The sequence below is a fragment of the Bactrocera oleae genome, chromosome 5 (genome assembly GCF_042242935.1).
Source record: "Bactrocera oleae isolate idBacOlea1 chromosome 5, idBacOlea1, whole genome shotgun sequence".
NCBI lineage: Eukaryota > Metazoa > Arthropoda > Insecta > Diptera > Tephritidae > Bactrocera > Bactrocera oleae.
In genome coordinates, this window is record NC_091539.1 from 51,217,751 (window position 1) to 51,245,484 (window position 27,734).

Here is a 27,734-nt window from a genome sequence, read left to right on the forward strand (position 1 = left end):
CTTAAATTTGTATTCTTGTTAATAATACTTATAAAAACATACTTCGTTTTAACACACAAAAACGACGCGAATGCGCGAACCCCTCTATTACCGGCGTTTCACAAAATACAACTGAGGAAAATCTACAATTTTCGTTCGTGCATACCGAATTGTGCGATTGCCAAGGTTGCATGTTGCATGCGACATGTTTGAATCGAAATGTGATAACTTAACAGAAAATGTTAAAATAGGTTTACTTAGCAGCGAATGTTAGCATTGTCTGTTATGATTAACTGTCCTTTTTAACAGCATAACGGTATAAATGCTTAGATACCTCTATAAACATATACAGTTGCGTGCATATAAATAGCAGTTCGAGTTGAAAGTTGCTTGGCATAATTTAGCGATATATAAAAACAGTATTAGTATTCGTTTGAGTTCCTTAAAGTCACCGTACGGTTATGTTGGTTAACCTTTTTATACCCTAAACAGGGTATCTTAAGTTTGCCACTAAGTTTTGTAACGCCCTGAGGGCAGACCCCATAAAATAAATATAAATGATCAGCGTGGCGAGCTGAGTCGCTTTATCCATGTTCGTCTGTCCGTCTGTATATATGCGCACTAGACCCTTAGTGTTTGAGATATCGATCTGAAATTTCGCACATGTTCTTTTCTCTCCAAGCCCCAACTAATTTCTTGGAATCGCCGAATGCGGAACAATAGTGCTCACTGTGAAATGTAGCCGCCATACAAACTGAACGATCAAACTCAAGCCCTTGTATAGAAAACTTTTTAATTTTAATTTTAATAATTAAAAAAGAAATAATCTTGCTGAAATTTGTCACATTTAATTATCTAAGATAACGCAACACTCTTCGAACCTATTGCACAGATCAGACAGCTATAGCACATAGCTTTCATACAAACTGACCAATAGAATTCAAGGCTTTGTAGAAAACCCTTTTTATTTGACAAACTAGGTATTATTATGAAATTTGAGATACTATGTAGGTTATTTTCCAATACAACGCTACAGTCTCAGAACCTATTATTCAAAGTGGATCACTATAGCATACAGCTGTCTTACAAAATGACCGTTCAAAATCAAAATAGCAATTTTGTATACCCTTTTGTGCTATAATAAATGCACCTGTGAAGGTTATTATTGCTTCGATGCAACCGAAGCTAACTTTTGTTTTGTTGATTTGTTCAGAAGAAAGTACTATCCGAAAAATTTAGATATTTAATAAATTGTTTAACAAATGTAAAAAACAAACGAGCAAGAATTATTGGGTGTTCCTAGAAAGTGGGGCCAAGTTGCCTTAAATTGCAAAAGCAACTAAAAAGATATGGTCTAAAAGAACATAGACATAGAAGGCCCCGAATATTAGCTCTCCGAAGGTTAATTGCTTTTTGGGAATAATCATATAAAATGTGTAAATAGTGGTTCGGTGGTGGTATATACGAGATTATTATTAGATACAACAATCGACTGACTTAAAACTCATCAAAAGTGGTGATATCATCTAACATGTTTTCCGAAAAATACCGACTCAAAAAAAGTAAGTGTGGTAATCAATCTGAGTGACAGGTGTAGGGCTTATTTTCATAATTTATGTTTAAAACCCTCTAAGTTTTTTCCTAACTAGCACTGCTGTTATTATAAACACAACTGTAACGGTATATCAACCAGAGTTGCAAATAATGTTTTAAAAATATCATTAAATTAATATTTGCATTATTTTTTGCCCCGAAAATCTTAATTACAAATAATTTTTAAGTTTCTTATCCTAAATACCGAATTAAAAATTAATTTTTAATTAAAATGCCGGTTTAAAAAAATAAAAAATTGATCACAAAATCGGTCTAAAATTAAAAATCTAATTCCTAAGCCCAATAAATCTGGGTTTTAATCCAAAATTTTTTAATTGAAAAATTTGCATTACTGTTATCAACCCGATTTTAAAAGATGAAGAGAAAAGAAAATTAAATTGTTTGTGTGCCTAGTGTTTTACTAAACTTAGACAACGCAAAAATTAAAAATAAATATCTTAAATTTATAAATTTGTATTCATACCAATAAACAGAAAAAAAAAATATTCTTAATTCTAATAAACACAAAGATTTATCTCAGTGTACTCACCTGCTGTTAAGTGTCAAAAAATCCGATTGTCAATTTTGATAAAATCAAGCTAATTTGAAAATTTCGAAAAACCTGTAACAAAATATAATTTGCAATTTTCATACAACCGTAAGCAGTATTTCATAAACAAGAACATCTAACTTATTGCAACAAATTATCCACTTACCAATGGGTGCAGGAAATTCCACGCCGCAGACAGCGCACATCATTAATCCAGTGCGTGCCAACGCTATACACGTCACACCAAGCGTTATAAATCGCCTGGAAAGCGCCAAACAACAAATCGCCGAAGTTGCAGTGCCGGCACCAACAAAAGAAGAACCCATACATTGTGCACGCTGCTGCACCTGTGGCTTCTTCAAGGGCAAAGACAAAGAGGCCGGCTTGTTGGCGATGAAATCAAACGAATTGCAGGAAGCACAATATGTAAAAACTTTGGAGAAATTGGAAGCCATGCTTGGCAAGCCCGTACGCTTTTCCGAAGTTCACAGCAAAACCCTAAAGAAATTGGAGCACAAGCTGATGAAATGCTATGCAGATAATCCACGCCAGCCGCTGGTGTGTGCCGATGCAGCAAAGGAATATCAGAATTTTGTATTTAAGCAGCAATTCGATTCAATTCTTAATGTCAAACATATAACAACACAGAAATACTAATAAACTTTAATTTTCACATCGTTAAACACCACTTAATCACCGATTTACCGAATTTAATTGTTTTGCGACGGAATAAACACACATAAACGCGGATATCACAATTTTAGGCGCTTGCAACTGACTTTTCTCTTATTGAATGACGGATGTGAAATATGCAGTGGCTGTCAAATTGTGTTGTGCTTTATTTACTACAGTTGTCAACATGAAAATTTAGTTAATTCAATTGGCTTAATATTGCATCAATTTTATTGCACAATATTTCTGAAATAAAATTTTGCACAAGTTTATTTTTTAAGGCGAATTTTAGCAGCGGAAAGACATGAAATTAACGCCTCAAATTTTTAATAACAATATATCTCTCGCAGTATAGCCAACACAAAGGGGTACAAGTCCTTTGGTTAAAAATAATTATTTATTTCCTTATATTTTTCTATAGTAAATAATATAAAAATGCTTTTTGGGAGGTGAGCTTTCTCAGCATTTGTGAGCGTTTCTCTCATTAACTAAAAATATACACACACTTACATATATGCTCGTAGCAATCTCCCACGTTTATCAATGAATTATTGCGAACAATTTTGCTAAAATACATCCACTTTCGAGAATAATTCTCTCAGTAATAAACTAATGCGGGTGTTGAGCAGTTGTGGAATGTGCTGTGTCGGGTAAAATATAACTTATTCTTATTGTAAAAATAACTAGTGTTAGGAAAGTGAATTGCTGTGCAATGTCTGATTAGAGATTGCTTAGTATAGCATGTGTAAAACCTCGACAGTAACCAAGCTGGACACTTTCCAAAAATAGCAATGTAAGAATTGATTTATGAAAAGTCTATAGTTCGCGACCATGGTGCATATGTAAACGTTTGAGAGGGTAGTTGAAATGCTTGTGGTGTGATTTCCCATGCTTTGACGATGTGCAATGACGCGGAGACGGCAATTGAATGTGTGCGTCAACTGGTGCGTAGCGGCGTCACTCGCCATCAACCGTAGAGATCAAGTGTTGTGGGCTGTGTGTGTGCGCGTTTGTCACGCGAATATTATGTAAATCAGTTGGTTTGAGTGCTTTTCTTGCGTTCTATATAATAATGCTGACTTATTACTTGAAATTGCTCGCGTGTGAATGATTTGTTATTTAGAAATTATATTTGTTTTTCTTTTATATTCCTTCCGCTATTGTCATTTCTAAACAAACAGTTGAAATTGCATGATATTTGAACAGAATTGCCATAAAATAAAAGTTTTAAAAATGGTTGTGACAAATAAAAATGTAATTATATCAGACAAAACAAGATTTACATCATACATACAAATATGTATACACGTATGTTTGTGTATCTGTAGGCATATTAGTACATAAGTGTGTAGTTTGGATATGAAGTCTTGTGACGAAGTCTTAATCAGCGATATCATAAACAGCGACTGATTGTGCAATGATAGAGCATTATTGAAACCGCAAAACTACCACCTAATCTAATATGACTCGGGCTGATCCATTTATACTGCGTGTGCAAAACAAATCAATGAAAATTTTTTCCCTAGATTGGTACAACCTAAATTTATGTTTCACAGTCTTTTGGGGAGTCTTCTTTAAGACGAATACAAGTATTTGAGAGATACAAAACATTAAGTAAGAATCGTGAAGTTCCAGAAAACTTGTCTCAAGGGAGTCGTCCTTGCACCTCTGTTAATGACGATAACATCAAAACAGTTATAGAAACAGTGATTAAAAATCGACGTGTTAGCGATAGCAGTTGTTTTCAACATCTCTCATGGAGATTTTGTTTAATGTTATGTCACGCTCCATGACAATACAAGACTCTTAACAAAAGACCTGAATATTTTGTAAAAACCACGTCGAGCAGATAACGCAAAGAGATGCTTGACAATGTAGCTGAGGACTCTACATTTATCAAACAATAAATTACTGGTGACAAGACGCAGATTTCTGAATATGACGACAAACTATGCAACAATCCAGCGAATGGCACTCCACAAATGAACCAAAATCGAAATAATTAAAATTCAATAAAGGCACTGAAGGCCTTCCCAGACGAAGCTTAGAAGAAATGTATGGAAAATTGGATTAAGGGTTGACATGCTTGTATTGGCTCAAAAGAAGCAAATTTTAAATAGAGATTTGTATTAAAATATTGTGAAATAAATATTTTTTGTCAGTCCGGATTAAAGGATTAGGATTAAAAATTAAATGTTTACAAATTAATATTCAAAAAATGTAAATTTTTCTTTTATTTTTTTTTCGAATCCCGTTTTTGGGAATAAAAAATAAAAATATTAATTCAAATAGTAATTCCATTATGTTTTAATGCATTATTTGCAACATATGTAATATTGTGCAGTGAACAAACGAGACAGAATTGATGAAGAAGCCATATAAATGTTTCGTATGTAGTTGCAATAAAATTCGTTGTAATAACAATTAATGCAATAATAATTAATTAAATCAATAACAATTAATTAATAAAATACTCACTGATAAAACTAATAACTTCCGATTTTTTTTTTAATATTTTCATAAAGAATCGCTCTACAAATTCATGCGGTCATTACTATTTGCTGATCCAAACTATTTCAGACAGCTTTTGTTTACATTACCTGCATACAACTATACTTATGTATATTCTTATATACTTATGTATATACATATATATTTTTCCCCATAGCGTCTAGGTGGAAGTTTGTGCCTCACTTAAGTATATACAACGAAATAAAAGCTTTCGAATGCCAAGTTCAATGTCTCTCACAGATGTGATTTACCTCTCTCAGTTGTATTATGTTTTTATACACATATACTTGTATGTATGTATGTACATATATGTACATACGTATAATATTGTACATATTCGCAAGTGTTTCTAACCACAAGTACATTTCCCGAAACAAATTAAGTTTCGCTTTCCCCCGGCTGTAAGTTGGCGCGTGTTGAATTTAATATACAAGTGGTTAACTTGTATAAGTGGTTAATTTGAAGTGGGGCATATTATAATAATCGGTGTAAAATTTTATAATATGTAAGTATGATCATCCTCTAATAATCAAATATATATTTTAATGGGCAAATTCTAAGCAACCTAAAAAAAGGCGATATTTGAGATATTTTACGAATGTATAGTAAAAATTTAGAAGAAAAAAATTAAAAATTTTTAGACGCGATCTCTGACGGCGCTAAAATCCAATATTTCCACCACTGCAGTGAATCAGTCCTTCCCCGTGTGACCTACAGTCAAAAAAAAAAGTTCACGGCGTTTTGAAAAAAAGTTGACTTTTACCTAAAATTTTTGTTGTTTTTATCATGTCAAAATTTTATTTTAAATCAGATCGGCCATTGTATGGAGAACTATATACAAAATATGCAGAAAAAATTTGATACTGATCGGATCATTAGTCTTCCAGTAATCGGTCAAGCAAATTTGAAAAATTTCGTTTTAAGAATAAAGCGTTTAAAGATAAACTTATTGAGCTGAACGGCTATACTTTAAAAACCTGTAACTCAAAAAATATTTGAAATATGCACTTAAAATTTTAGAATGATATTTTTAAAGGTAAAATAATACAATAAAATATGAATGCGATTGCATATTATAGTTAAGATAAGTGCATACTCGTAGATAAATAAAGTATGTACTTAATCACAAAAAACTATATTTTCCCACACGCAATTTTTTCATCTATTAAATGGTACAACAACGCTTAAAAATTTCTAATAAATTCCAGCTATATATATGTTGTTATTGTTTGCATAACTTAAATGTCATATGAATTTTCGAATTCGTGTATATTTCCATAAATTTGCAATGAATCACAAGTCTTTGCTCATTTTTACGCACATATTCTGAAAGCCAATTGCCTACATTTAGGCGCCGACACAATTATGTCAAGAGCACTAGTAATAATATTACACTTATATTTAAGTTACTTCAACACTTAAATGTTTGAAAATAATTTTTAAATATTTATATATTTTATTTTTTAGCGTAATTTATAATAAAAATGGTCGCAACATTTACCCTAACGTTCCTAAAATCACAATGGCGCGCTTTTGCGAATGCACATCCATTGGCAAGAGGTGTCATTTCTTATGCCGTAATATGGCCCACAAGCAGTCTCATACAACAAACAATGGAGGGTAGAGATCTCAGTAAGTAAAACATAAACATAAAATGAAAAAGTAATAATAATAAATAAATAAATAATTAATTGAATTTCCATAAAGAAACCTACGATTGGATGCGTTGTTTGCGTTACGGTGTGTTCGGTGCGCTATATGTGGCGCCTACATTATATGGTTGGGTGCGTCTAAGCTCTGTTATGTGGCCACAAATGAATTTACGAGTTGGCATTACAAAAGTATGTACTCAACTTAGCTTTTACATTTTTATTTAGACCTTTAGTATATGCCTTATTTTTGAATTTTATAAATATATTTTGCTTATAACAGGCTGCCGTCGAACAGATCTCATATGGCCCATTCGCTGGTACTAGCTTCTTCTTTATTATGAGCTTATTGGAAGGACGTAGCGTCGAAGAAGCTGTGCAGGAGGTCAAAGATAAATTCCCAAAAGCATTCGAGGTATGTACATACATATATACTTAAGGGTTTATATCCACTTTCAAGCAGAAAAAACGCATTTTTTGGTAATTTTTTAAAAAAAGTATTTAAATGTATAGATAAATAAATGAATATACATTTACAGAATTTAATATACTCTAATAATCGATGATTCATTTTGAAAAATTTTGGATCCCCTTAAAGTCGTAACCGATCTCCAGGTAGACCTCTCAAAACAGATTTCTGGTGGTGAGGAATATTTTTCTGCTTAAAATTATCACGAATCCAAAATCTAAAAAAGTTAATTATAACGATAGCTGAATACAGTTAATAATAGAAAGACTAGTCGTTTTTGACAAAATGGTGGCTTCCCAAAAAAATTCCTTTTATGTGAATATACATATTTACGCTTCATAGTGGATTAAAAAATCGAAATTATTAACAAAAATCGATCTTCTAATATATCTAAGAAGGCCGTATGAAAATTTCAAGATCACTGCAACTGTTTCGGAGAAAATTTTGCTCACCGGTGCTGAAAACAGCATTTGGTGAAAAATGCGTTTAATTTTTGGGAGCCGATTATACTCATCACACAAATTCTTACAAATACTATCTACTAATCATTTATCCGAAACTATTTTCCGGAATAACCTAAATCGTTTGAAAAATATTTTCAAATATATGTACATTCGATATATGTATATCCAAAAAAACCTTGTTTTTTTAAACTCACAAGTGGATATAACCCTTAAACATACATATTTAGCTTAATTTGATACCGTTTCTTGTATCCTTTTTTTCTGCAGGTTGGCATTTGCATCTGGCCTGTTATTCAGACAATAAATTTCTCGATGGTACCTGAACAACATCGTGTCGTTTTTGTTAGTATCTGCAGTTTAGCTTGGACAACATTTCTAGCTTATATGCATACAAAAAATGTAGATGAAGATGAAACAGAAAGACCCATCAACGAGCAGAAGCTTTCACAGCAACCACCGTTGACACAAACAATGTCGGCAACAACTAATGAGAGCTTAGTGTTAAAAGTCAAACGTGCATTTGCGCTTTAATTACATTTTATGTATGTATGCGTTATATGCATATCTGCAAAGGGAATAGAAAAACCAATATGTGATTAAAAACTAGTTCAATTGATATTATTGTATAATATTGAAAAAATATGTTGTTAGCTAATTTTATGCGTACTATAAGTATTACGATGCCGACACCCATTTAGACGAATTTAAATGCATTGTACAAATAAATAACTAAATAAACGTGCATTTATTTTGAAGATCATAATATTGTTACCTGTTATTAAGAAACTGTATCTAAAATATATAATAAATAAATTATTTATTTCAGCAAAACAGATTTTCTTTATACAACACCTGTAGTTTTAATTTATAGTTTGTAAGTTGAGCCATTAAAGATGAAGAAGAGTTTTCGTGGTCGACTGCTACGGTGTAATGATTTGAATGAATATGAGCCACAGCTCCGCTGATTAGTCATCGTAAACTAACTCTATAACCATCGACATTATTTCGGAAACAGTGAGAGCCAGCATTGAGAGTTCGTGAGCCTGAAGAGAGCACATGCCGTGTTACCGTTCACGTGCTTGCTGTGAAATGAAATATATCACACAACAGCCGAGTGATCGTTTTTTGTATACAAGATAATGATTATATACGAATCTTCCTTTTCCTGTTCGAAATTGCACTAAAGCCCATGAAAAATAATTAGCTTAAAAAAGTATATACATACATATACTCAAATCTTTAACGGAATTATTTGTATTTGTTTTATTCTAATTGTTACTCGGTTATACCAGAAATGTATAAATCCCATAAGACATGTTTATGTATGCGTGTAGCTCTTTCTTTTTCTGGTAATCACTGCTGTTTAATAACTAAACACGCAATTATGATATGTCTTGATTAACAGTTTGCAAAAACGGACAAAATTTAATAGTAGGAATTTTTTTAAATGTAGTTTTTTAAAAACATTTACTTTCGGAAAGTTTTTATTCAAAAGTTAAAAAGAAAAAAGCATCTTTTTCAGGGTTCAAAGCGCTTTGTCGATGCAAGAGCCTTCAAATCTATCTACAGAAGTTTTTGGTATTTTAAGGTTTTGTCTTAAAAACTTCTTTTGCAATCTTCGTCTTGGATATCATATTTAAAATCTAGCTTAATAGAACCTATAGCTTCAAAAGATCTTAGACTGAGTCCCTTCTAAAACATTATTCCGTTTTTTTTAGAAAAAAATCGAACAACTCGTTGTCGTTAGCGGTGTTCGATGTCGTGCATGACTTCTCATCATCTTTTACAACGAAGTTTCTTTGAAAAAAATCTCATTCAAGAAATCGCTCATTCATACTGCTTCTACAAAAGAAATGCTTTTAAATTATAGTCATCTGACTTTCTAAAATTATTGAACTTTTTATATTGAACTTGAATACTCTCTAAATCCCTGAACTCTCTAAAATTGTTTAAACAACCATGGGAACAGCAATATAACAAGTAACTTGGTCTCCAAAATTATATATTTTATTTTCAAGAATATTTCTTCTTAAGTTTATTATTTAATAGATTTAGAAACATACGCGGGAAGTCAAACAATTTCATTATGAGTTGTATTATGTAATTTTAAAGAGCTACCCAAGCCCTGATCGCCAAAGTGTAGGCATACCTTCGCTACCCCTCTTTAATACAAGTATGTCTGTATATGAATTTGAAACTCAAGGTTAAATTATATCGCAGAAAATCAGCACGATACATAGATGTATATTCCGAAATCGTTGTACTCATAATTTAGAAACTTATTTCTGAATTCCGGTTTCCAATTATTAGAAAATTCTCCCTTTTTGACCATTTTGTTATAAATGGAGCATTTTTTATTCCAAAGGTATTTGCTTCCACCAAATTAATATCTATTTTAATGCACTCAATTATAACTTAAGCTATTTAAATTAAAAAAAGGATTAATTGTTTTAAATTATTGTCATAATACTAGTATATTCGTTATATTTCTCCATTAATCCGCGTATATATTCCTTTGATTTCCTTTTATTTTGCTATTGTAACATTTAGGTTAAGAATTGTAGGCGTAATTGGCTTTTTTTTATTTTCAGCAGAAAAAGTATCATAGATTAAGATTGTTTACAATAAAGTAAGAACGAGACCTTTCGACTTTTGAAAATCTTAATATGTATGTACAACACTAAATGTTTTTATGTATGAACAAGTAAGGAAATTTAAGTTCGGTTGAAACCTTAACAGCATTTATACTCTTGCAATTAGCAAGGATCAAAGCCGAGGAAATACTTTCGGTTGTTGACGAAACCTAATGTTAAAAAATATTGCGTAAGAAACAATGAAAGGAGTATAATTAAAATTGGTATCTTTTTAACTTATATAACAAAATATAGCACTGAAACTAGGTTTGTTTTGTGTCGTGATACTTGTATTAAAATATAATTCAAAGATACGAAAGTTATTATTGGATTATATGAAAATGAATCAAATAGAAAGTCGTTATATTAGGAATATAAGGTTAAGACCAAAGGTTCAAACCAATTTCATATCCACCTAATATTTAAGAAAATATATTCATTTAATTTTAGCAAAATATCACACACTTTCACCACTATAAATGGTTTAACGTCAACTGGAAAGTCGAAAATCATAATATCTGGCATATTAGGGCTAGGAAAAGGTCTGGAGTGATTGCATTCACTTTTGACATTACTCAATTTCATTCAGAAAACTCACATAATGACCGTCTTTTTCAGTATTAAGCTGGAAGTTCGAAAATCTCTATATTAGGTATATGGGGGCTCGAGGAAGTATTGACCCGACTTCATACATTTTTGGCCGAAGGGCACATTATTATAGGAAAAAATATTCTCTCTGAATTTCAATGAAATATCGAACAGATTAAACGATATTTTCGAAAACAGGTCAGCTATAGGCACTGGGGACCACATATTCGGTATATGGTACCTTGAAAAGTTATGCAAAACAAAAAAGAATCAGTTTGAATTTTAAATTGTGTTATATGGAAAGTAGGCGCGGTTGCAGTCTGTTTTCGAACAATTTTGTATTGAAAAATAAGAGTTTCGTAATAATCTAGTGCACTCAATTTTGTTGAAATGGGTCAAGTAGTTCCTGAGGTAAAGGATTTCACTGAAAGGTAGGTCAATGTTCAATTTTTACACCAATTCCAACGAAACCTTTAAGCATCGACGTGGATGAGAAATATAATGTAGTCTTTTAAAAAATGTCTAACCATAAATGCTCTCCATACTTCGATGCCCTGCACCAAGTTATAGTTTCGTATCTTAATATGTGACTTAGTTATAACCCTTTCAAATGTTCCCATAACAGTTTTTTGTGAACATGTCAATGGTCCAATTCCGCCCCTTTGCAATATTAACCTCCGCAGGAAGCCAAGGAACACTTGTACCAAATTTCATCAAGATATCTCAATTTTTACTCTAGTTATCACTTACTCTCAAGCTCGCTTGCTTAGTTCTAACCTTTTAAAATTTAGTGGGCGTAACAATGGTCAAATTCGACCAAACTACAATATCCATCTTCTCACGGTGCCAGGGAATATGCATACCAAGATTCATGATGATATATTAATTTCTAATATTTACTCTCAGACAGTCACGCGGAATTCAACTTGTCTCATCATCCCGATCATTGTTTTATACATAACTTTATATCTATCTCGATTAGTTTTGATGTTACAAAAAACAACTAGAACTAGAACCTCTAGACGGACAAGACTATTGTACGCTGTTGCACCATGTTGCGAGAGTATAAAAATATTTTGAAATTACTCATATTTTGATTTAAATTATTATTATTATTATATTTCGATTATCTTAATTACCAACTGTCTGGCTATTACTGCTTCTTCTTCTTCTTCGAGCACGCGACTGCTTTCTCATACATCCTGATCCACGAAATGCCCGCTCACCGAGTGCGTCCCGCTCTCTCTCGACAACATCATGCAGCAGGTAAAATGTTGATAAGCGATCTCAAATTTTCCACTAGATGCGAATTCCAGACGGTATAAATACCGTGCGAGAGCCAAAAGTTAGCGAGACACGCGTTTGGCCAATCGAACGGAGTGAGTGTAGCAGAAGCGTGCGATGAAAAGAAGTTCTACTCAAAACAAAACATTCGCAAGCGCGCGACATTTCTAAAAACCAACTTTTGCAGACATTACGAAATACATAAAGCAACACTCACTTTTGTTGTACGAACTTAACGATTGGAAAATTACTTAGTGTTACAACAATAAAAAAAATTAGGTGAGTAAATATGTGCAAGCAAAAATGTGTAATTTCAATACGAAAACGTAAATGGAAATAAATTTGCGAGGGCGGTAACCACGTCAAAGAGTGCAAGCTTAATTTTTCCAAAAAAAAAACACAAAATTAGCTTTGCAAAAAATACCAAAAACAACATTGCATTGCAAAAAAAAAAAATCAAAAAGCAAAAAGTATGACCAAAAACCTAAAACATCAGCAAACAAAAAAAGATCGATCAAGAAGTGCGCGCAGGGGCAGAGCATGGTCTAACTCGTGTGCTGTTATACACCAAACACTCACTAGATACATAGAAAAGCTCTTCGCACCTACTCACATACTTATATGTATGTATGTAGATATACACTTATTTCTGTCCGTCTGCAAGCATAATTTTGCAAACAAACATGATTATTGGAGTTATTAGTGTCGATGAAAGCGCAAATTAGAGTAATGTGAGAAGTTATTTGTCATAAGAACAATCTTATCAAATATACCATATATTTTGGCAATTCCGGCTACCTATCTAAGTGCCTAATTACTTTACAGTGGCTAAGCGCCCACCAAACAAAAAACTCACACACACAAACGCACAAAAGCAAACAGATATTAGGGCTTTCTGCTTTAGTCATACCCAACGGGCGTGAAGGTGTCTACGAATTTTATATCAGAATAATACATCAAGTGATGACTGGTTTTTGTAATAGACGTGGAAATCCATATCATATATATCGCTTGAAATTCATATATCATTTGCTAAGTAATTTTCCTAAACATATTTTGAGTATTAGATATATAATAGGTTCTCTCACGCCGAAACGAAGAAGATAGAAGAAATTATAGCTGTTAGGCGAGCAGCGATGGCCAAGCAATAAAGTTTTATTTTTAATTATAGGCAAATTGTGGAAAATGTGGAAGAAATAGGTATGGAATCTAAGAGTTATAGTTCTACTTAAGAATAAAGGCTTATTGGAGGTACTCAGTACACATTTTAAAATATTCTTCCTGAAAATTTGTGTTTCTAAATTAGAATTAGAATATTCAACCTCCCAACAACCGGCATAAATTTTAAATAATTTTCCTAAAAAAACAATCAGAACGCCGCTTTTTAATATTTTTCAAATTCAAAAAAAAGTACTGAATTCCCAACAACAAAGTTCGGTTGAATACAATAACTCTTTATTTTGCTCTCTTTTGCTATTTTATTATGCCATTTCATATGAATTATATAAATTGTTTGTTCGATTCACCAATCACCAAAGGCTTAGCGAATAGGTGTCAGCAAAAATTTGTATTTTTTTCCATTAAGCACACTTAAATAAGTGATAACCCAACTTTGAATATAATATATGTTTAATATATAAAATCACTCATAAAAGAACTGAATTAAGTCTGCGTGAAAAAAAAATTTTACGTCTTCCGATAGTATTCAAATAGCATTATAATTATTTTAACAACAACAATCACTAATTAAATTTCTTTAGAAAGCCATTAAACATATTTTTATATGGTGTCAAGTAGTCATGTAGATTAGAGTAGATTTATGTAGCAATTTGTTAGCATAAAAGTGAGCATTCTCTTCTGCTCTGCCGCGAGATCTGAGTGATAGGCATAAGTGTTATTATCATGCGAAAATTTCATGAAACTAATTTAAATGGAAATTTTTTTATCAATAAAGGGCTTACTTAGTGAGATGATTATTATAAGTATTATAAAAGTTGTCTAGACATTAATAATATTTTTAATAAACGAAAAATTTAGCTAAAAGGGGCTTAAGTGATAGCCAGAAACGTGGACTCAGTACAAATATAGAATAACTAATTAGGCGTTTAAGTACTTCCGAAGCCCATTAAGGCACTTGCTTTTTGGCTTTAACTACTATCTATTGAATAATCGAACCGAAGCACACTTTCCTATACTTTTTTTTGTATACATTGTTTTATATACTTATTTGATTACAAATATTTTCGCCATGTTTTTTTTTTTTGGTTTGTTTTTAGTTTGTTATTGTTTTTTGCTTTTTATCATGCCGGAAACATGTTCGCTTTGAAACTATGAAAGCTCTTCAATTTGGTCAAGTTCAATGTTTCTCACGCACTTCATGTCACAAACCTCTCTTTTATTGTCATTAACTATAACACTAGAATTGCGATCTCTTGAGATGAATGCAAAAGCTTTGCCGAGTACTAAATCGATTTGGCTAAATGTTTGTTTACAATTTGTAAGAGAGAATTCCGCAATTAGTTTCCCGAGTTGTTTTCGTTTTGTTGTTGTTTTTTTAATGCATTTTTATACCCTGTAGATTATATTAAGTTTGCCACAAACTTTGTAACACCCAGAAGTAAACTCGGAGACGCTATAACGTGTATATACATATAAATTATCATTGTACGTCTATATATAGTGAAATTTTGTAAATTTTCTTTTCCACCCCAAAAGCCTACTCATTTAACGGAACTACCGATATCGAACAACTATAACACATAGCTGCCATACAAACTGACCGATCAAAATTATTTTCTTGTATGGATAACTTTTTTGATTTGACAGGATATCCAGACTAAATTTGCCACAGATTATTATTTAAGCCAACGCTACAATTTCAGCATTTATGGTTGAAGGTGTACAACTGTAGCATATAGAGTTTAGATTAGGATATGGTTGAAGCATTTTCGAAACTACTTCGTGTTGCTCTGCGCTATTAATCTATAGCTGCTTTACTAGAACTGCCAAAGATTTGTTTCGTATATACATTTGAGATTTTTTTTTGTATGTTTCGCCTTGAATACAACAAAAATACCGAATGTGCGTCGTTCCATTACCTCATAAAGTGCACAAACGAATGACGTATGTTTGAGAATTTCTATTGTAAAGATCATTAAATAAAACAAATAAAAGCTTATACATATGTATATTTGTATAAGTGCACCAAAAGCTGCAACCACGTAATTTTTGCAGTTTACATCACAATGAGAAGAAGCCCAAATTTCATCGTCAAAGTGAGATTTTTTCATTTATTGGCGACACTAGTTGCCGCAGAACAATCGTTTAGTGAAGTTGTAATCCATGAATAAATGCTTAAATAATGCAAAAAAAACCCCAATGGCATAACAGTATTCATTTAAAATATAAACAAGTGCTTTAAAAGTGAATTTTAGAATTTTTTATCGCTATAATAAAATACGAAACTATAGCATTTAGCAGATAAATGTGCAAATGCAGGCGCTAAAAATAGTTTTTTTGAAATGCTACGACTTGTTTCATAGCATTGGAAACGTGTTCACGCAGAAAAATATTATTTAAAATATTTTTGTGAGTCATAAATAATAGCAACAAAAGCAAGGGTGTTGTTTAGTGGTTTTGCTTATTAAATTGAGAAAAAATTAAATAGTAGAATTTGAAAAAAAGTTGATACTGAAAAATTAGGAAAATTAAGAAAATTTATTTAGAGAGTGTTTTGAGAAAAAAAAAATTTATAGAAAATGTGTTTTTTTTTGTATATGTTTATATTATATATCAAGTTTATACTATAACAACTAATTTGATAATTCGCACACAAAATATATTTTGTGTACATATAAGTAAGTATGTATGTATTAGTGAATATTGCTTACATTATTTTTAATTTTCTGCAAGTTTGATTAGTTCAAAAACAAAGTTTTTGTTATATGATCTTTTTCCAAACCAGTAAATGGCGCACACACACATACATATAATATATATCTATGTAAGTACTCGTTTGCATTTACCTATGCCCGTTCGCTTCTTGCAAACCTTACAAATTCGCAGCTATCTAACAAACAGTGGCGCCGTCTAGTCTGCAATCGGCACCGCTGTTCATCATTCAAATTAGTATAAACCACATACATATATATTACAAGTATATAAGTATATGTATGCAATAGCTAATAAAAGTTTCGCTCTTGCCAAATATGCGAGGTTAACGACTGGCATTTCTTTCTATGTTTTGGTGACCTTAAAATTATTATGAAGAAAAAAGAAATAAATAGTGCAATTTGACGTTTCCGCAAACAAATTTCCGTTTCCGTTTTCGTGTTTCACAGCTCGGCGCAGCTATAAACCAGTATGTATGTATATATAAATATTTATATTAGTTATTATTTTAATATTTAGTGACTAATTTGTATAAAACGAAATGGTTGTACCGGCGACAGTTAATTTTTTGAAATCAAAATGGCGTCTTTTCGCTTCTGCTCATCCTCTGGCCAAAGGTGTTATCGCATATTCAATTGTGTGGCCAACGAGCAGTTTCATGCAGCAAACACTCGAAGGCAAACCACTAAGTAAGTATGCAGACATATATGTATATATACCTTCTGATCAAATTTGGTCCAAACTGACAAAAAATATATTTCCACGCATTTTAATACAATTAGCTGTGTCATCGCCTTCAAAATATTCTCCTTTTAAGTTAATATATAATATTCCATACACTTGTTATAAGTTTCGGCTGGGATGAACTTCAGTGCCTTCAGCACGCTCCATACCCAAAATATTTACCAAATTGTATTGAGTCGTTCCATAAAAGATTATGAGATCCTATGCTATCTCTCTGATACCAACACGACGATTTTACAGCACTTTTTCTTTAACATTTCCGATGTTATTGTCATTAACCGAGGCGGATGAAAGACTAGCATGAGTCAATTTTTCAGTGACTTCACGATGTTCACTGAATGCTTTGTGCCACTCAAATACTTATGTTCGAAATAAAGTAAACTGCACACAAAACTTCTGCAACATTTTTAACCATTCCGATGCCTTGTTTCCATTGGAAACACAAAATTTCATGCAAATTCGTTGCCTAATTTATTTTTCGAGATAAAGTGAGATATGCAGATGAAACTTCACACAAAAATACAAAAAGGTTGTATCCACCTATAAAAAATGTTTATCGTTTCGATTTGCGCACACAGTTTAAATGGATCAGTCTGGATCAATTTTGATCAGGTGTATTTTGTATTAAATACTTACTAAATCGCTTTGTATTTCTTTTTGGCAAAATAGAGGATTATGATTGGATGCGTATACTACGTTTTGGGTTTTTCGGAGGCTGTTATGTGGCGCCCACTTTATACGGATGGTTGCGTGTCGCCTCCGCAATGTGGCCGCAAACGAATTTACGAGTTGGAGCACTTAAGGTAAGCGGAGTTGTTACGTTTTTAGAATTTTCTAAATTACGTTTAAGTTCTTTTGCGAAAAACCGAGAATAAAACCAAAGCTAGCATTATATTAATTCTTCCACTATCTATTTTTAAGCACTACATAATTTAAATACAATTTTTTATTTTTTATTCGACAGGCCATCGTTGAGCAAGCTTCGTACGCACCATTCGCCAGCACCAGCTTCTACTTTGGCATGACCTTGCTGGAAGGTAAAGGCTTTGAGGCGGCTAAAGCAGAAGTCAAAGACAAATTCCCAAAAACTCTTAGGGTATGTCGCAAATTATTTAATATTTCCAACACAAAAACTAATAATGACGTATGTATATTTTGCTTTCAGATTGCCATTTTCATCATTCCAGTTTTGCAGACAATTAACTTCGGTTTAGTACCCGAACCGAATCGTATTTTATTTGTTAGTTTTTGTAGTCTTTTCTGGATCACATTTTTGGCTCATATGCAAAAGCAGGGTGAAAAAGCAGAGCAAAACACAACACAAAAACAACAGTTGAAACAATTCCAACACCATTTACCGGCACTGAAGAATGAGAGCTTAATACCAAAAGTTAATAATGCATTAGCGCTATGATGACTGAAACGCATACACTCACGTACTTACATGCACTTACATGCATACTTACATATAAATATATTTTTAGCTAGAAATTAACGAATCTATGTGATTATACCTATACGCTTATCAAAAACCTACATGCATATTTTTAATTATATTTATACGACTGTACCTACCTACATACATACATACATATATAATATAAACAAACATAATTTGGGATTTTAACAATGTTAACGACAAATAAAGTGTTGCTTTAGTGACAATTTACTTGAGTTTTTTATTTATTGTTACAATTTGGTAGACTATGTTCACATTAGGACACTTTTGTGGCTCATATCTCGTATGCGTAATAGTCCGCTGCCTCGCAATTCGGTATTCCTTTTCATTCCGAAATTATTTCGTTTTTTTCTTTTTAATTTTAATATATTTTTTTTTTTTTTTGTAAGTAATATATAAATATGTTAGCGACAAAAGAGTCCTTGTCTGTACGCAGTCTTATATATTATCATATTTTTCCCCACTTATATAATCCAATATCCACTTTCCATAACAAGCGATATTTGTAAATACTCCAGGATAAGCGCCACATGGCTTAAGACTCCACGAAACGATGCCAATTTGTTGCTTATTCAGGAGCAGTGGCCCACCGGAATCACCATTGCATTGTCCCTGCTGAGTGCCATCGGGTGCTACGGCGCATATAGTTGAGCTATAAAGCTGTGATTGTGTGCGCTTGCGGCATTCATCGCGTGGGAGCAAGTCTAGTTCCACTTTTTGTAATTGCTGTTGCAAAGTGCCATGTGTCTAAAAATAACGGTAAACACGAAGCATTAAATTAAGTTATTACAATTTTTTCCCCTAAACCAACCGCATTTAGACCCCAACCGATAAGCAAAAACGGCATTTTTGTTTTGAAAACTTCGAAGCAAAGCTTTTCCTTGGCGAGTGTTACCAGATCGGCGTCATTTTGCATGATCGCGCTTTCCAACTTCAACAGCGCCAAATCGTGTATTGCTATGGTGTGACTATACCCCTCATGTCGTATAATTTCACTGACATTCATCAATTTCGATTTAGTCGGTTTCAGTTTATTGGAACCATATTGTATGAACAGTTCTTTGGGCTGCTTTGTGTACATTAAACAATGCGCTGCTGTCAATATCCATTGCGGATGTATCAGTGTGCCAGCACAAAAATGTTGTAAGTTCCAACGATGGCGTAACGAGACCTTTTAAAATAGTTTGGAAAGAGAAATCAGTCAATTAAAACCTGAAGAAATATTTGTTAATATTAAGGCGGACATCTAATGTCAAATTTCGATTTTTTCACATATTTCGATAGGTTATACCCTTAAAATAACATACTTAATTTTAAATCGATTTCTAAAATTGTTTTCGAGTTGCAACCTCCCAAAATGTAGCCGCTCAGTTCAGTCAGTCCATCAGTTTAATTTTAAACACGTTTATCTTAAAACATTTCAAATTTACTTGGGTGATTAGCCGATCATGATTATCACGACATGTTCGTATATAATATGATCAAAAATTAAGTTAAGTTTCATCGACGGAGAAGATCGCAAGTAATTCGAAAATTATTTTATCTTTGTTTTCACAAATTTTACTGTTTATTGTATAAAATAAGTATAAATAACCCATTAAAATTTTAAAAGAATTGTTGAAGTAGTTTTTTTTATATTTTTTGATTCCGAAAAATCACTGGGGTATTTGACTTCAGTCTACAATTATGATATTTTGAAGGTACACATAACCTCACGTAAATATTATGTAAACCGATCAGCCAGTTCTGCCGCTGTACCTTTGGCCTCACGTCGCTAGCAATTTTGTTCACCGAACAGCACGATTTTTTCATTAATAGTAAAAGTAGTAGACAGATTTCCTCAGTATCTTGCCTGATAGGCATAATATTACAGAATTTCACCACACTAGAGGTAGAGATCCTTGCTAATAATAGCATTATAATGCATAATATCAGCTCTGCTGGCAGGATTTAAGTAATCTTTGCTCTTTCTTCATGGAAATGCCGCTTGAGGAACTGTGATCGACCATGAAGAAGGATGAAATAGTATGACCTTTCTACTTCCTTATATGCACCATTGCTAATGTATTCTTTTCTAAATACTAGAAGTAGTCTGCTAAATGCCCATTGATTCCAAGAGGGTTTACCTACCGTTATTAAATTCTGCTATTTGTAACTCATCTTAATCGAGTGGGATTCCTCTTCCTCTTTGAAAGAAAAAAAATGTTTTAATTTCTTTGTTATTTATAATTTATTTTGTCTTGTGTTTAGCCAACAAGCTGGCCACTCTCTTTTTACTACGCACTATAATGAGATTCCCCGTTGTCAATTCTTCCCACGACTCACCGCTCTCACCCCAATCGCCATCATCGCGATCATTTCCGATCATCTGTTGCAACCAATTCACATAGGCGGAAACCTCCGTAAACACACCGGGATATGGTGCCACAGTACAAGGCTTACGACTCCAAGAAACAATGCCGACCTGTTGACCATCCACCAGCAACGGTCCGCCCGAATCGCCGCTACACTGCCCCCGACCACCTTCCGGCACACCGGCACAGATGGTTGTTGGGTGCAATTGTGTGCCATGCCATTGACTGCACTCTTCATCGCTAAACGTTTGAAGGTGCACCTTTTGCAAATGTTTTTGTATGACGCCACCGGTCTGGAAGAGATGAATGACAGACATTTAAGTGAGATAAATTTGGAAATTTCCCATTTTTTCACACTCACCGCATTCAGTCCCCAACCAAGCAACACTGCGGGCATAGCTTCTACCGTATCCTGTTGCGCTGCCGGCAGGTGCACGGCGCGCACTTTAGAACCAAACTTGAGTGGCGTTTGCAGGCGCAACAACGCAATATCGTTAAGATGTAAATTTCCCGGTTCATAATTTTCATGCACTATTATCTTACTGACATTCGACACTTTGATGCTGTTCGCAACCAATTCGTTACCGCCATATTGTATAGTCAATTGCCCGGGTTGCGTTTTCACCACACAGTGCGCGGCGGTGAGCACCCAAACGCGATTCAATAGCGAAGCGCCACACTTGTGACGCCCATCGGAGGCGCGGCGCAGGGATACCTTTACCGAACGAGGATAAGAATATTCAGTTGTAAACTTAAAACTGTCGCGAACTTTCTAACTTGAATTGCTTTGACTAAAAGTTGAATCATTTCACATTCTCATTTACTCACCACAAAAGGAAATTCGCCCTCATTAGCCTGTGTGCCATTTACAATACGGGAATAAAATGCATTACACTTGGAAACTAGGCAAAGTAGGCTTAAACCGTAAACCAAAAGCAGCCAATCAAATCCACTGCTTTGAGCCATGTTTGTTTGGTGCGACTGAGTTATGACTGCGCACTGAATGCGTCGTGGTTTGCGCTTAGAACGCGTTTATATTGCAACACAAAATTGACGGTCGAGTTGCATAACTGCGAATTTAGGTTAATTGCGGCAACATGGGGCGGAGTTGCGTATACTCGACCTTTGCCTGAATTGCATAGAAAAGTGATAAGAAAATCTAGAAATACACATATACATATATACATATATTTTTTTTTTATGTATGTGCTTAGCGTTTTATTTTGTACATCGGTGTAGAATGGAAAACAGAGTTCCAGCGAATTTATTGTTACATATGTATGTATGTATGTATGTGCGCCTTATAAGTAAGTGGGTGTATTTGGCAGAAATAAAACAAAATATGCAAGTACTCGCGTAAATACATACATACTCACTTATGCATTTAAAAACAAAAAAAAAAAACAATTAGAAAAATATATGTGAGCTTTTAAAATTGGCCACAGATAATATACATAGGTAGTTAGTTGCACATATATTTCTATGATTGTGTTTAAAACTGTGCTTGCACTTTTTCAAAATCAAGGCCAGCATTTTGAGCACAAAGAAGTAATCAGGCGGAAGTAATGCAGTGCAATATATGAAAATTGTGTGGAAAAATTTATTAAAATATACAGTTATTCAAATGAATTAAAAGCGAGGAATCTTACCCGCATATATTCATATAGGTATATATGTGTACCTAATGAATGAAATATGAATATTTTTAATTACCCCTTTAATTTAACTTAAATAACTAATTTAGAACCATGTATGTACATATGTATGTATATAGTGGTACTCGTGACCTCCTTAGAAAAGCATCAAGACCAAAAAAAAAATAATTATAGAGTTAAGCCTTTATTTAAGCACTGAATTATTCGTTACTTTACTTTTACCCGGTTTGTAGTCGTGAATGTTTACGAATAAACTGTCAAACTGTCATGGTAATTGTTACCAAAGTTCCTCCTTGTGTTCGTTTATAACGCCACAAAACAATGTATTTTTCTGTCAAATGATCAGTTTTTATGGTAGCTATATCCCATAGTGTTCCGATATCGGCGATTCGGACATAAAGACAGTTTCTTGAAAAGAAAGGAAAAGGTAAAATATTTCAGTTCGATAGCTCAAAAACTAAGGAACTAATTTGTGAAGTAAAAATGTTGTCCTATACAAGGGCCTGCTTACCGGTATAAGGTGAGCGTTAAGATACAAATGTGTTGGTAGGGAACATTTGACACATAGACAAATGGAAAACCGAAAAAAAAACTTGTGAAATTTTGTTTTAAAGACACGAAAGAAAATAGGTTTTGCATCGAATTTTCACTGGCGATGAAATTTATTTTAAGAATTCTAAACGGAGAAAAATGGGTTAATCCGGGACAACCTTCAACATCGACTGCAAAAATAGATCGTTTTGGTAAGAATGCAATGCTTTGTGTTTGGTAGGATCACAAGGGTGTGGTATATCGTGAGTTTCTTAAACCTGGTGAAACTGTTAATACTAATTGCTACAGATAACAAATCATCAATTTGAACCATGATTGATTGAATTATGGTCGTTTATGGGCCAACACGGACACGGCAAACTAATTTTGGTACACGACAATGAACCAGTATGCAAAGCAAAGTCGGTTCAGGATACAATCAAAATACTTAGCTGGGAGCATCTACCCCACCCGCGGTATTCACCAGACTTGGTCTCTTCCGCTTACCATTTGTTTTCATCGATGAGACACGCATTGGCTGAGCAGCACTTCGATTTCTACGAAGAAGTCGAAAATTGGGTATGCAATTGGTTTGTTTCCAAAGACGAACATTTCTATTGGCATGTATATCCATAAATTGCCAGAAAGGTGTTCAAAGCGCAATGGTCAATACTTTGAAAAAAAAGTTTCCACTTTCCCGTTCAAAATTAGTATTTCATTTTTACATTGAACCGCTCATTTCATACCGGTACACCTGGTATGTAGTGCCCGATGACTATTCAAACCATAAAAAAGCAAAATAACGAATAAATTCTAAGATAATGCTTTCGAAATGACCAAATTTTTTAATTTCTGATTATTTTCTTCAGTTTCATTTATTCATAGATAAATCAAAAACATTGTTGCTAGTTTTGTAAAAATTAAAACAAACGTGTACTCTGATATGAACAAAACAAAAACTTAACAACTTTTATTAAAAAATGATTAAAGTGAAAGTGAATTATAAACTAAGTATTAAGCAATAAATAATCTGTGTTAATATAAAATCAACATAAAAATGGCTGCCATATTACAACATTTCAAGACGATGCTACAGCGTTATCCCGTTACGCGAGGTATGGTGTCATATAGCCTGATTTGGCCGACAAGTTCACTCATACAACAGACCTTCGAAGGGAGAAGATGGCGTAATTACTTTTTTAGCATTATTTATTTAATAATTTTCTTTTAACATTTTTTTATTTCTAAAGCATACCTATATTGTAGTTTTTTATTTTTTAAATAAGTTTTTTTTTAATTCTTGATTGAATTTACTAATGTTTTACTTTAAAAATGTTAAATTTAAACTTATTTCAATTTTCCAACTAGCGGATTACGATTGGTGGCGTGCATTACGTTTCAGTCTATATGGCGGTCTTTTCGTTGCGCCAACACTTTACAGTTGGATTAAGGTCTCCAGCGCCATGTGGCCACGGACATCACTACAGACAGCCGTTTTCAAAACAGCCGTCGAACAGATTTCCTACACACCTGCTGCCATGACATGCTTTTATTTCCTAATGAGTCTGTTGGAAATGAAGACCGTGGGCGAAGCCGCTGCGGAGGTGCGCAAGAAATTCATACCCACATATAAGGTGAGTAAAACGGTAACTTTTATTACAAAACTATTTACTTGTGCTTTCAAAGGTGGCTATGTCAATTTGGCCCGTTGTTGGCATAATAAATTTCTCCGTCGTACCAGAGAAGAATCGAGTGCCTTTCATCAGTGTTTGTAGTTTGTTATGGACTTGCTTTCTGGCTTATATGAAGCATCTGGAGCATCAGCATGTCGATGAAATGGATGGTATATTTACGTCGAAAGAGGCTAAATTGTAATCCTAAATGGTTGGCATGATTTAAATACATATACATATATATAAGTAGATATGATAATATATAGTCAATTATTTGAAATTTATGGTATTAGCAATAATTTATAAAAATTGCATAAGTTTTAAATGAACACAAAAAATTTTGATATAAAAATTTAAAATTGATAATATTATTTACACTTTCTTTAGCAGCATTAAACCAGGATTGCGCATTTTTAGTTCAAAACTTTGAGTTTAAAAATTTTATTTTCAATATTTATTTCAGTTTTTTAATCCAAGATAAAAAAAATATAGTTTCTTAATTCAAAAATTTGGGATTAAAAATTTAAATTTCTAATTTTAATTCTGATTTTGAGAAAATATTTTTTAATTTAAAAATTGATAAAGATTTACATATTTCTAACTGAAAAATCTGGTTAACCAAAATCGTGGAACACGAAGTACGCAAAAGAGAAAAAATAAATTCTAAACAATTTATTCTAAATTTATTTTTTTTTCAACTTTTAAATATACTTTTATTTTCAATACGATTTTAAGATACATTTTTTATATTTAATCCGGTTTTTGGATTTTATTTTTTATTCCAGTATTTGAGATTAACAATGTATGTATATATAATTTCTTTATACGGAAATTTGGAAAATTGTTTAATTAAGATAATCGGGATTACAAAAAAAAATTAATGAAAATATTAATTGAATTATTTTTTAAATGTATGTTATATGCTATTTTAATTATTTATTATAATTTTTGAAATGCATTATTTGCAATTCTTCATTAAATAAATTAAAAACTAAAACCAAACAAAGTAGTCTAATAGTTATAATAGCATTAAAAGATTCTAGTACAATAATATTATAACAATATATTTTCAAATAAATAAAAACCATATATTTTTGCAGTTATTAGGCAAGTTATTTAAATTACGAATGTTTTTAAAGGCAGCGCAACAGTTTGTTGCTAATACACTGGCTGCAAAACCGTTTATTTCAAATTGACATTTCATTTGACGTCTACAAATGTCATTTTGTCCACACCTTTATCAGGGCGGTGTTTTCTTGTGTGAGAGTGTGTGTTGACAATAGTTTTAGTGTAATTTACAATTGTGCATTTTCTAATTGTTGTTAAACAAAGCAGTTTTTTTATCGAAAATAAATAAGTTATATACCCAAAGAAATGCGCAACTTTGCAAAGCAACAGTCGCAAGACACAACGGATACCAGCACTGAAAAAGGCGATTATCCGCGTGCATCAAGTGAGTGCTAACAAAAATTGTTCGGTTGCAGATCAATTAAAGCAGTCTCAGCCCTAAATACTGATTCACCAATTAATTTGTGTACATTACAAAACAAATTCTCAATTTTCATTCGCTTTAGATGGCGTTGTGCTTGGCGGCGTGGTTACGTTTGTGGCCTATTTCTTTCTCATGATGGCATTTTGTTCGCCGTACTGGATTGAGTCGTATGAGGAAACGCATAGCAGCTTCAAGAATATGGGCTTATGGGAATATTGTTTTAAGAATTTTGTGTATCCATATTACCAATTTCCACGCCAATTCAATGGATGTCATAATATTTTCAGTCATGTAAGCAATTATACGGTATATTTTTTAAATACATAATTTAATTACAATATTTTTTTAGGAATACTATGTTATTAGAGAGTACCTGCTACCTGGTTGGTTAATGGCTGTACAGGCTTGTGTTACTTTGGCTTTTCTTTCAACATTCCAAGCATTAGCGCTCTTGGCACTAGTTGTTATACGTCTACCCTTGAAAGGTGTGCTGCAATATGAATGGTTGATGATCAGAATTTCTTATCTTTGTACAGCGGGCGCTTGTAAGTAACTGCATTTATTGAGCATCTATAATTATTTATTTTGGTGTTAATTACTTTTATAGCACTACTACTATTTCTGGCTGTATGCATTTTTGGTGGCTGTGCCTACCGTCGTGATTGGCTTATGTATCCGAAATTCAATGTGCTGGGCTGGTCTTATGCAGTTGCTGTTGTCTCCTTTATCACACTCGGTTTGGGTGCGATGATTTTACATCGGGAAGCCCGTTATGCATACGATTTACGCGGTGAACAGAAAAATTTAGTTATGCAAATGGAAATGCAGGAGCCTGGCTATCAACCGCCTAGACATCATCATAGTACCTCACGTAGTCTACATGGATACATATAAAAATCAAAACAACGAAACATTTTTTAACAATTTAATATTTCATTTATGAAGTTTTTCATATTGATTAGAGTATTTCAAAACCTCTTACGATTTTGTTCATTTTACGATTTCAATTAGTTTTAAGTTTGTGTTCACAAATTGAAAACGATTACTTCGTTAGCATTATATAGCATAACTTTATATGCGTTCGTTCAACTACAATTCGATATATATTCTAATAATATCGTAACCGACATTCTTAAGCAAAGAAGTGCCTTAATTTTATAGTTGAATTGAATTGTATTTAGCCAATGACTTGAAAATTTTGTATACATACATACTTTTCTATATATTTTATATTTGTACCTTGAATATTTACAAAACAGCTATTACATTATCATTAATCCGTCCAAATTTATGCAAACATATACATATCTACTTGTAATACAAACTATGTCAAATAAGAATTTACAATATATTTGAAAATAGTGCAATGCGAAAATGAAACGTTATTGTAAGCTCGTATATTAACACCAATTCTTTTTAATAAAGACACTTTTCGATAAAACATTTAATTACATTTTTTACAATTTTCGGTCTTAAGAAAACAAAAAAAACTACTTCTACTACTTATGGGCACTTATGAGGCATGCATTATACAACTATATAT

At 32.8% G+C, this 27,734-nt stretch overlaps 7 protein-coding genes across 12 annotated transcripts in view; 5 read left to right on the forward strand and 2 right to left on the reverse strand.

Annotated features, from left to right (window-relative positions):
* The window catches only part of mew (multiple edematous wings), a 193,898-nt gene extending 191,720 nt beyond the window's left edge, over positions 1–2,178 (reverse strand). The window contains exon 1 of the mRNA XM_070109412.1: positions 2,123–2,178. The gene's annotated coding sequence lies outside the window, so the exon portion shown is untranslated. The remainder of the gene's footprint in view (positions 1–2,122) is intronic.
* On the forward strand, positions 2,093–2,815 carry LOC106617151 (uncharacterized). Its single transcript, XM_014234168.3, has one exon. It carries the CDS (start codon positions 2,291–2,293, stop codon positions 2,777–2,779), a length of 489 nt encoding a protein of 162 aa, XP_014089643.2. The 5' UTR covers positions 2,093–2,290; the 3' UTR covers positions 2,780–2,815.
* A 538-nt stretch (positions 2,816–3,353) lies between these two features.
* On the forward strand, positions 3,354–8,650 carry LOC106617149 (PXMP2/4 family protein 4). 3 transcript variants are annotated; one of them, XM_014234165.3, is made up of 5 exons: positions 3,354–3,444; positions 6,773–6,937; positions 7,013–7,146; positions 7,238–7,369; positions 8,155–8,650. In XM_014234165.3, exons 2-5 carry the CDS (start codon positions 6,790–6,792, stop codon positions 8,416–8,418), a joined length of 678 nt encoding a protein of 225 aa, XP_014089640.2. In that variant the 5' UTR covers positions 3,354–3,444; positions 6,773–6,789; the 3' UTR covers positions 8,419–8,650. The 3 variants fall into 3 exon arrangements, with proteins under 3 accessions (XP_014089640.2, XP_014089641.2, XP_036220956.2); XM_014234166.3 differs by lacking the exon at positions 3,354–3,444 and adding an exon at positions 3,451–3,587; XM_036365063.2 differs by lacking the exon at positions 3,354–3,444 and adding an exon at positions 5,622–5,810.
* A 3,682-nt stretch (positions 8,651–12,332) lies between these two features.
* Positions 12,333–18,696, forward strand: LOC106617138 (uncharacterized). The gene is made up of 5 exons (XM_036365059.2): positions 12,333–12,671; positions 16,803–16,972; positions 17,697–17,830; positions 17,992–18,123; positions 18,193–18,696. The coding sequence occupies exons 2-5, from the start codon at positions 16,825–16,827 to the stop codon at positions 18,439–18,441; spliced, it is 663 nt and encodes a 220-aa protein (XP_036220952.1). The 5' UTR covers positions 12,333–12,671; positions 16,803–16,824; the 3' UTR covers positions 18,442–18,696.
* Positions 15,673–25,705, forward strand: LOC106617153 (uncharacterized). Of its 4 annotated transcripts, none has more exons than XM_036365061.2 (4): positions 15,673–15,980; positions 23,896–24,213; positions 24,395–24,660; positions 24,713–25,705. In XM_036365061.2, exons 2-4 carry the CDS (start codon positions 24,084–24,086, stop codon positions 24,899–24,901), a joined length of 585 nt encoding a protein of 194 aa, XP_036220954.2. In that variant the 5' UTR covers positions 15,673–15,980; positions 23,896–24,083; the 3' UTR covers positions 24,902–25,705. The 4 variants fall into 4 exon arrangements, with proteins under 4 accessions (XP_036220954.2, XP_069965951.1, XP_069965952.1 ...); XM_070109850.1 differs by having other exon boundaries at positions 23,912–24,213; XM_070109851.1 differs by having other exon boundaries at positions 15,673–15,815; positions 23,912–24,213.
* On the reverse strand, positions 18,682–21,979 carry LOC106617139 (transmembrane protease serine 9). The gene is made up of 5 exons (XM_014234155.3): positions 21,669–21,979; positions 21,202–21,555; positions 20,720–21,133; positions 19,298–19,657; positions 18,682–19,233 (listed from the first exon to the last, which is right to left on the reverse strand). Exons 1-5 carry the CDS (start codon positions 21,804–21,806, stop codon positions 18,925–18,927), a joined length of 1,575 nt encoding a protein of 524 aa, XP_014089630.2. The 5' UTR covers positions 21,807–21,979; the 3' UTR covers positions 18,682–18,924.
* Positions 25,706–25,933: 228 nt separating the features above from the next.
* On the forward strand, positions 25,934–27,639 carry pck (Claudin superfamily protein pickel). Its single transcript, XM_014234163.3, has 4 exons — positions 25,934–26,152; positions 26,274–26,482; positions 26,541–26,736; positions 26,799–27,639. Exons 1-4 carry the CDS (start codon positions 26,074–26,076, stop codon positions 27,083–27,085), a joined length of 771 nt encoding a protein of 256 aa, XP_014089638.1. The 5' UTR covers positions 25,934–26,073; the 3' UTR covers positions 27,086–27,639.
* Positions 27,640–27,734: the final 95 nt, after the last annotated feature.

Bases quoted from the DNA above. Each gene is read 5' to 3' on its own strand.
- LOC106617149 (XM_014234165.3), top strand. From the start codon at position 6,790: ATGGTCGCAACATTTACCCTAACGTTCCTAAAATCACAATGGCGCGCT. The intron at 6,938-7,012 runs GTAAGTAAAACA...ATTTCCATAAAG, and splicing joins AATGGAGGGTAGAGATCTCA to AAACCTACGATTGGATGCGT. The intron at 7,370-8,154 runs GTATGTACATAC...TTTTTTCTGCAG, and splicing joins AATTCCCAAAAGCATTCGAG to GTTGGCATTTGCATCTGGCC.
- LOC106617139 (XM_014234155.3), bottom strand. From the start codon at position 21,806: ATGGCTCAAAGCAGTGGATTTGATTGGCTGCTTTTGGTTTACGGTTTA. The intron at 21,556-21,668 runs GTGAGTAAATGA...CGTTCGGTAAAG, and splicing joins AGGGCGAATTTCCTTTTGTG to GTATCCCTGCGCCGCGCCTC. The intron at 19,658-20,719 runs TAAATTATAAAT...CTATTTTAAAAG, and splicing joins TGGCTAAACACAAGACAAAA to GTCTCGTTACGCCATCGTTG.
- pck (XM_014234163.3), top strand. From the start codon at position 26,074: ATGCGCAACTTTGCAAAGCAACAGTCGCAAGACACAACGGATACCAGC. The intron at 26,153-26,273 runs GTGAGTGCTAAC...CATTCGCTTTAG, and splicing joins CGATTATCCGCGTGCATCAA to ATGGCGTTGTGCTTGGCGGC. The intron at 26,737-26,798 runs GTAAGTAACTGC...TTACTTTTATAG, and splicing joins TCTTTGTACAGCGGGCGCTT to CACTACTACTATTTCTGGCT.
- LOC106617153 (XM_036365061.2), top strand. From the start codon at position 24,084: ATGGCTGCCATATTACAACATTTCAAGACGATGCTACAGCGTTATCCC. The intron at 24,214-24,394 runs GTAATTACTTTT...TTTTCCAACTAG, and splicing joins CTTCGAAGGGAGAAGATGGC to CGGATTACGATTGGTGGCGT. The intron at 24,661-24,712 runs GTGAGTAAAACG...GTGCTTTCAAAG, and splicing joins AATTCATACCCACATATAAG to GTGGCTATGTCAATTTGGCC.
- LOC106617151 (XM_014234168.3), top strand. From the start codon at position 2,291: ATGGGTGCAGGAAATTCCACGCCGCAGACAGCGCACATCATTAATCCA.
- LOC106617138 (XM_036365059.2), top strand. From the start codon at position 16,825: ATGGTTGTACCGGCGACAGTTAATTTTTTGAAATCAAAATGGCGTCTT. The intron at 16,973-17,696 runs GTAAGTATGCAG...TTGGCAAAATAG, and splicing joins ACTCGAAGGCAAACCACTAA to AGGATTATGATTGGATGCGT. The intron at 17,831-17,991 runs GTAAGCGGAGTT...TTTATTCGACAG, and splicing joins TACGAGTTGGAGCACTTAAG to GCCATCGTTGAGCAAGCTTC.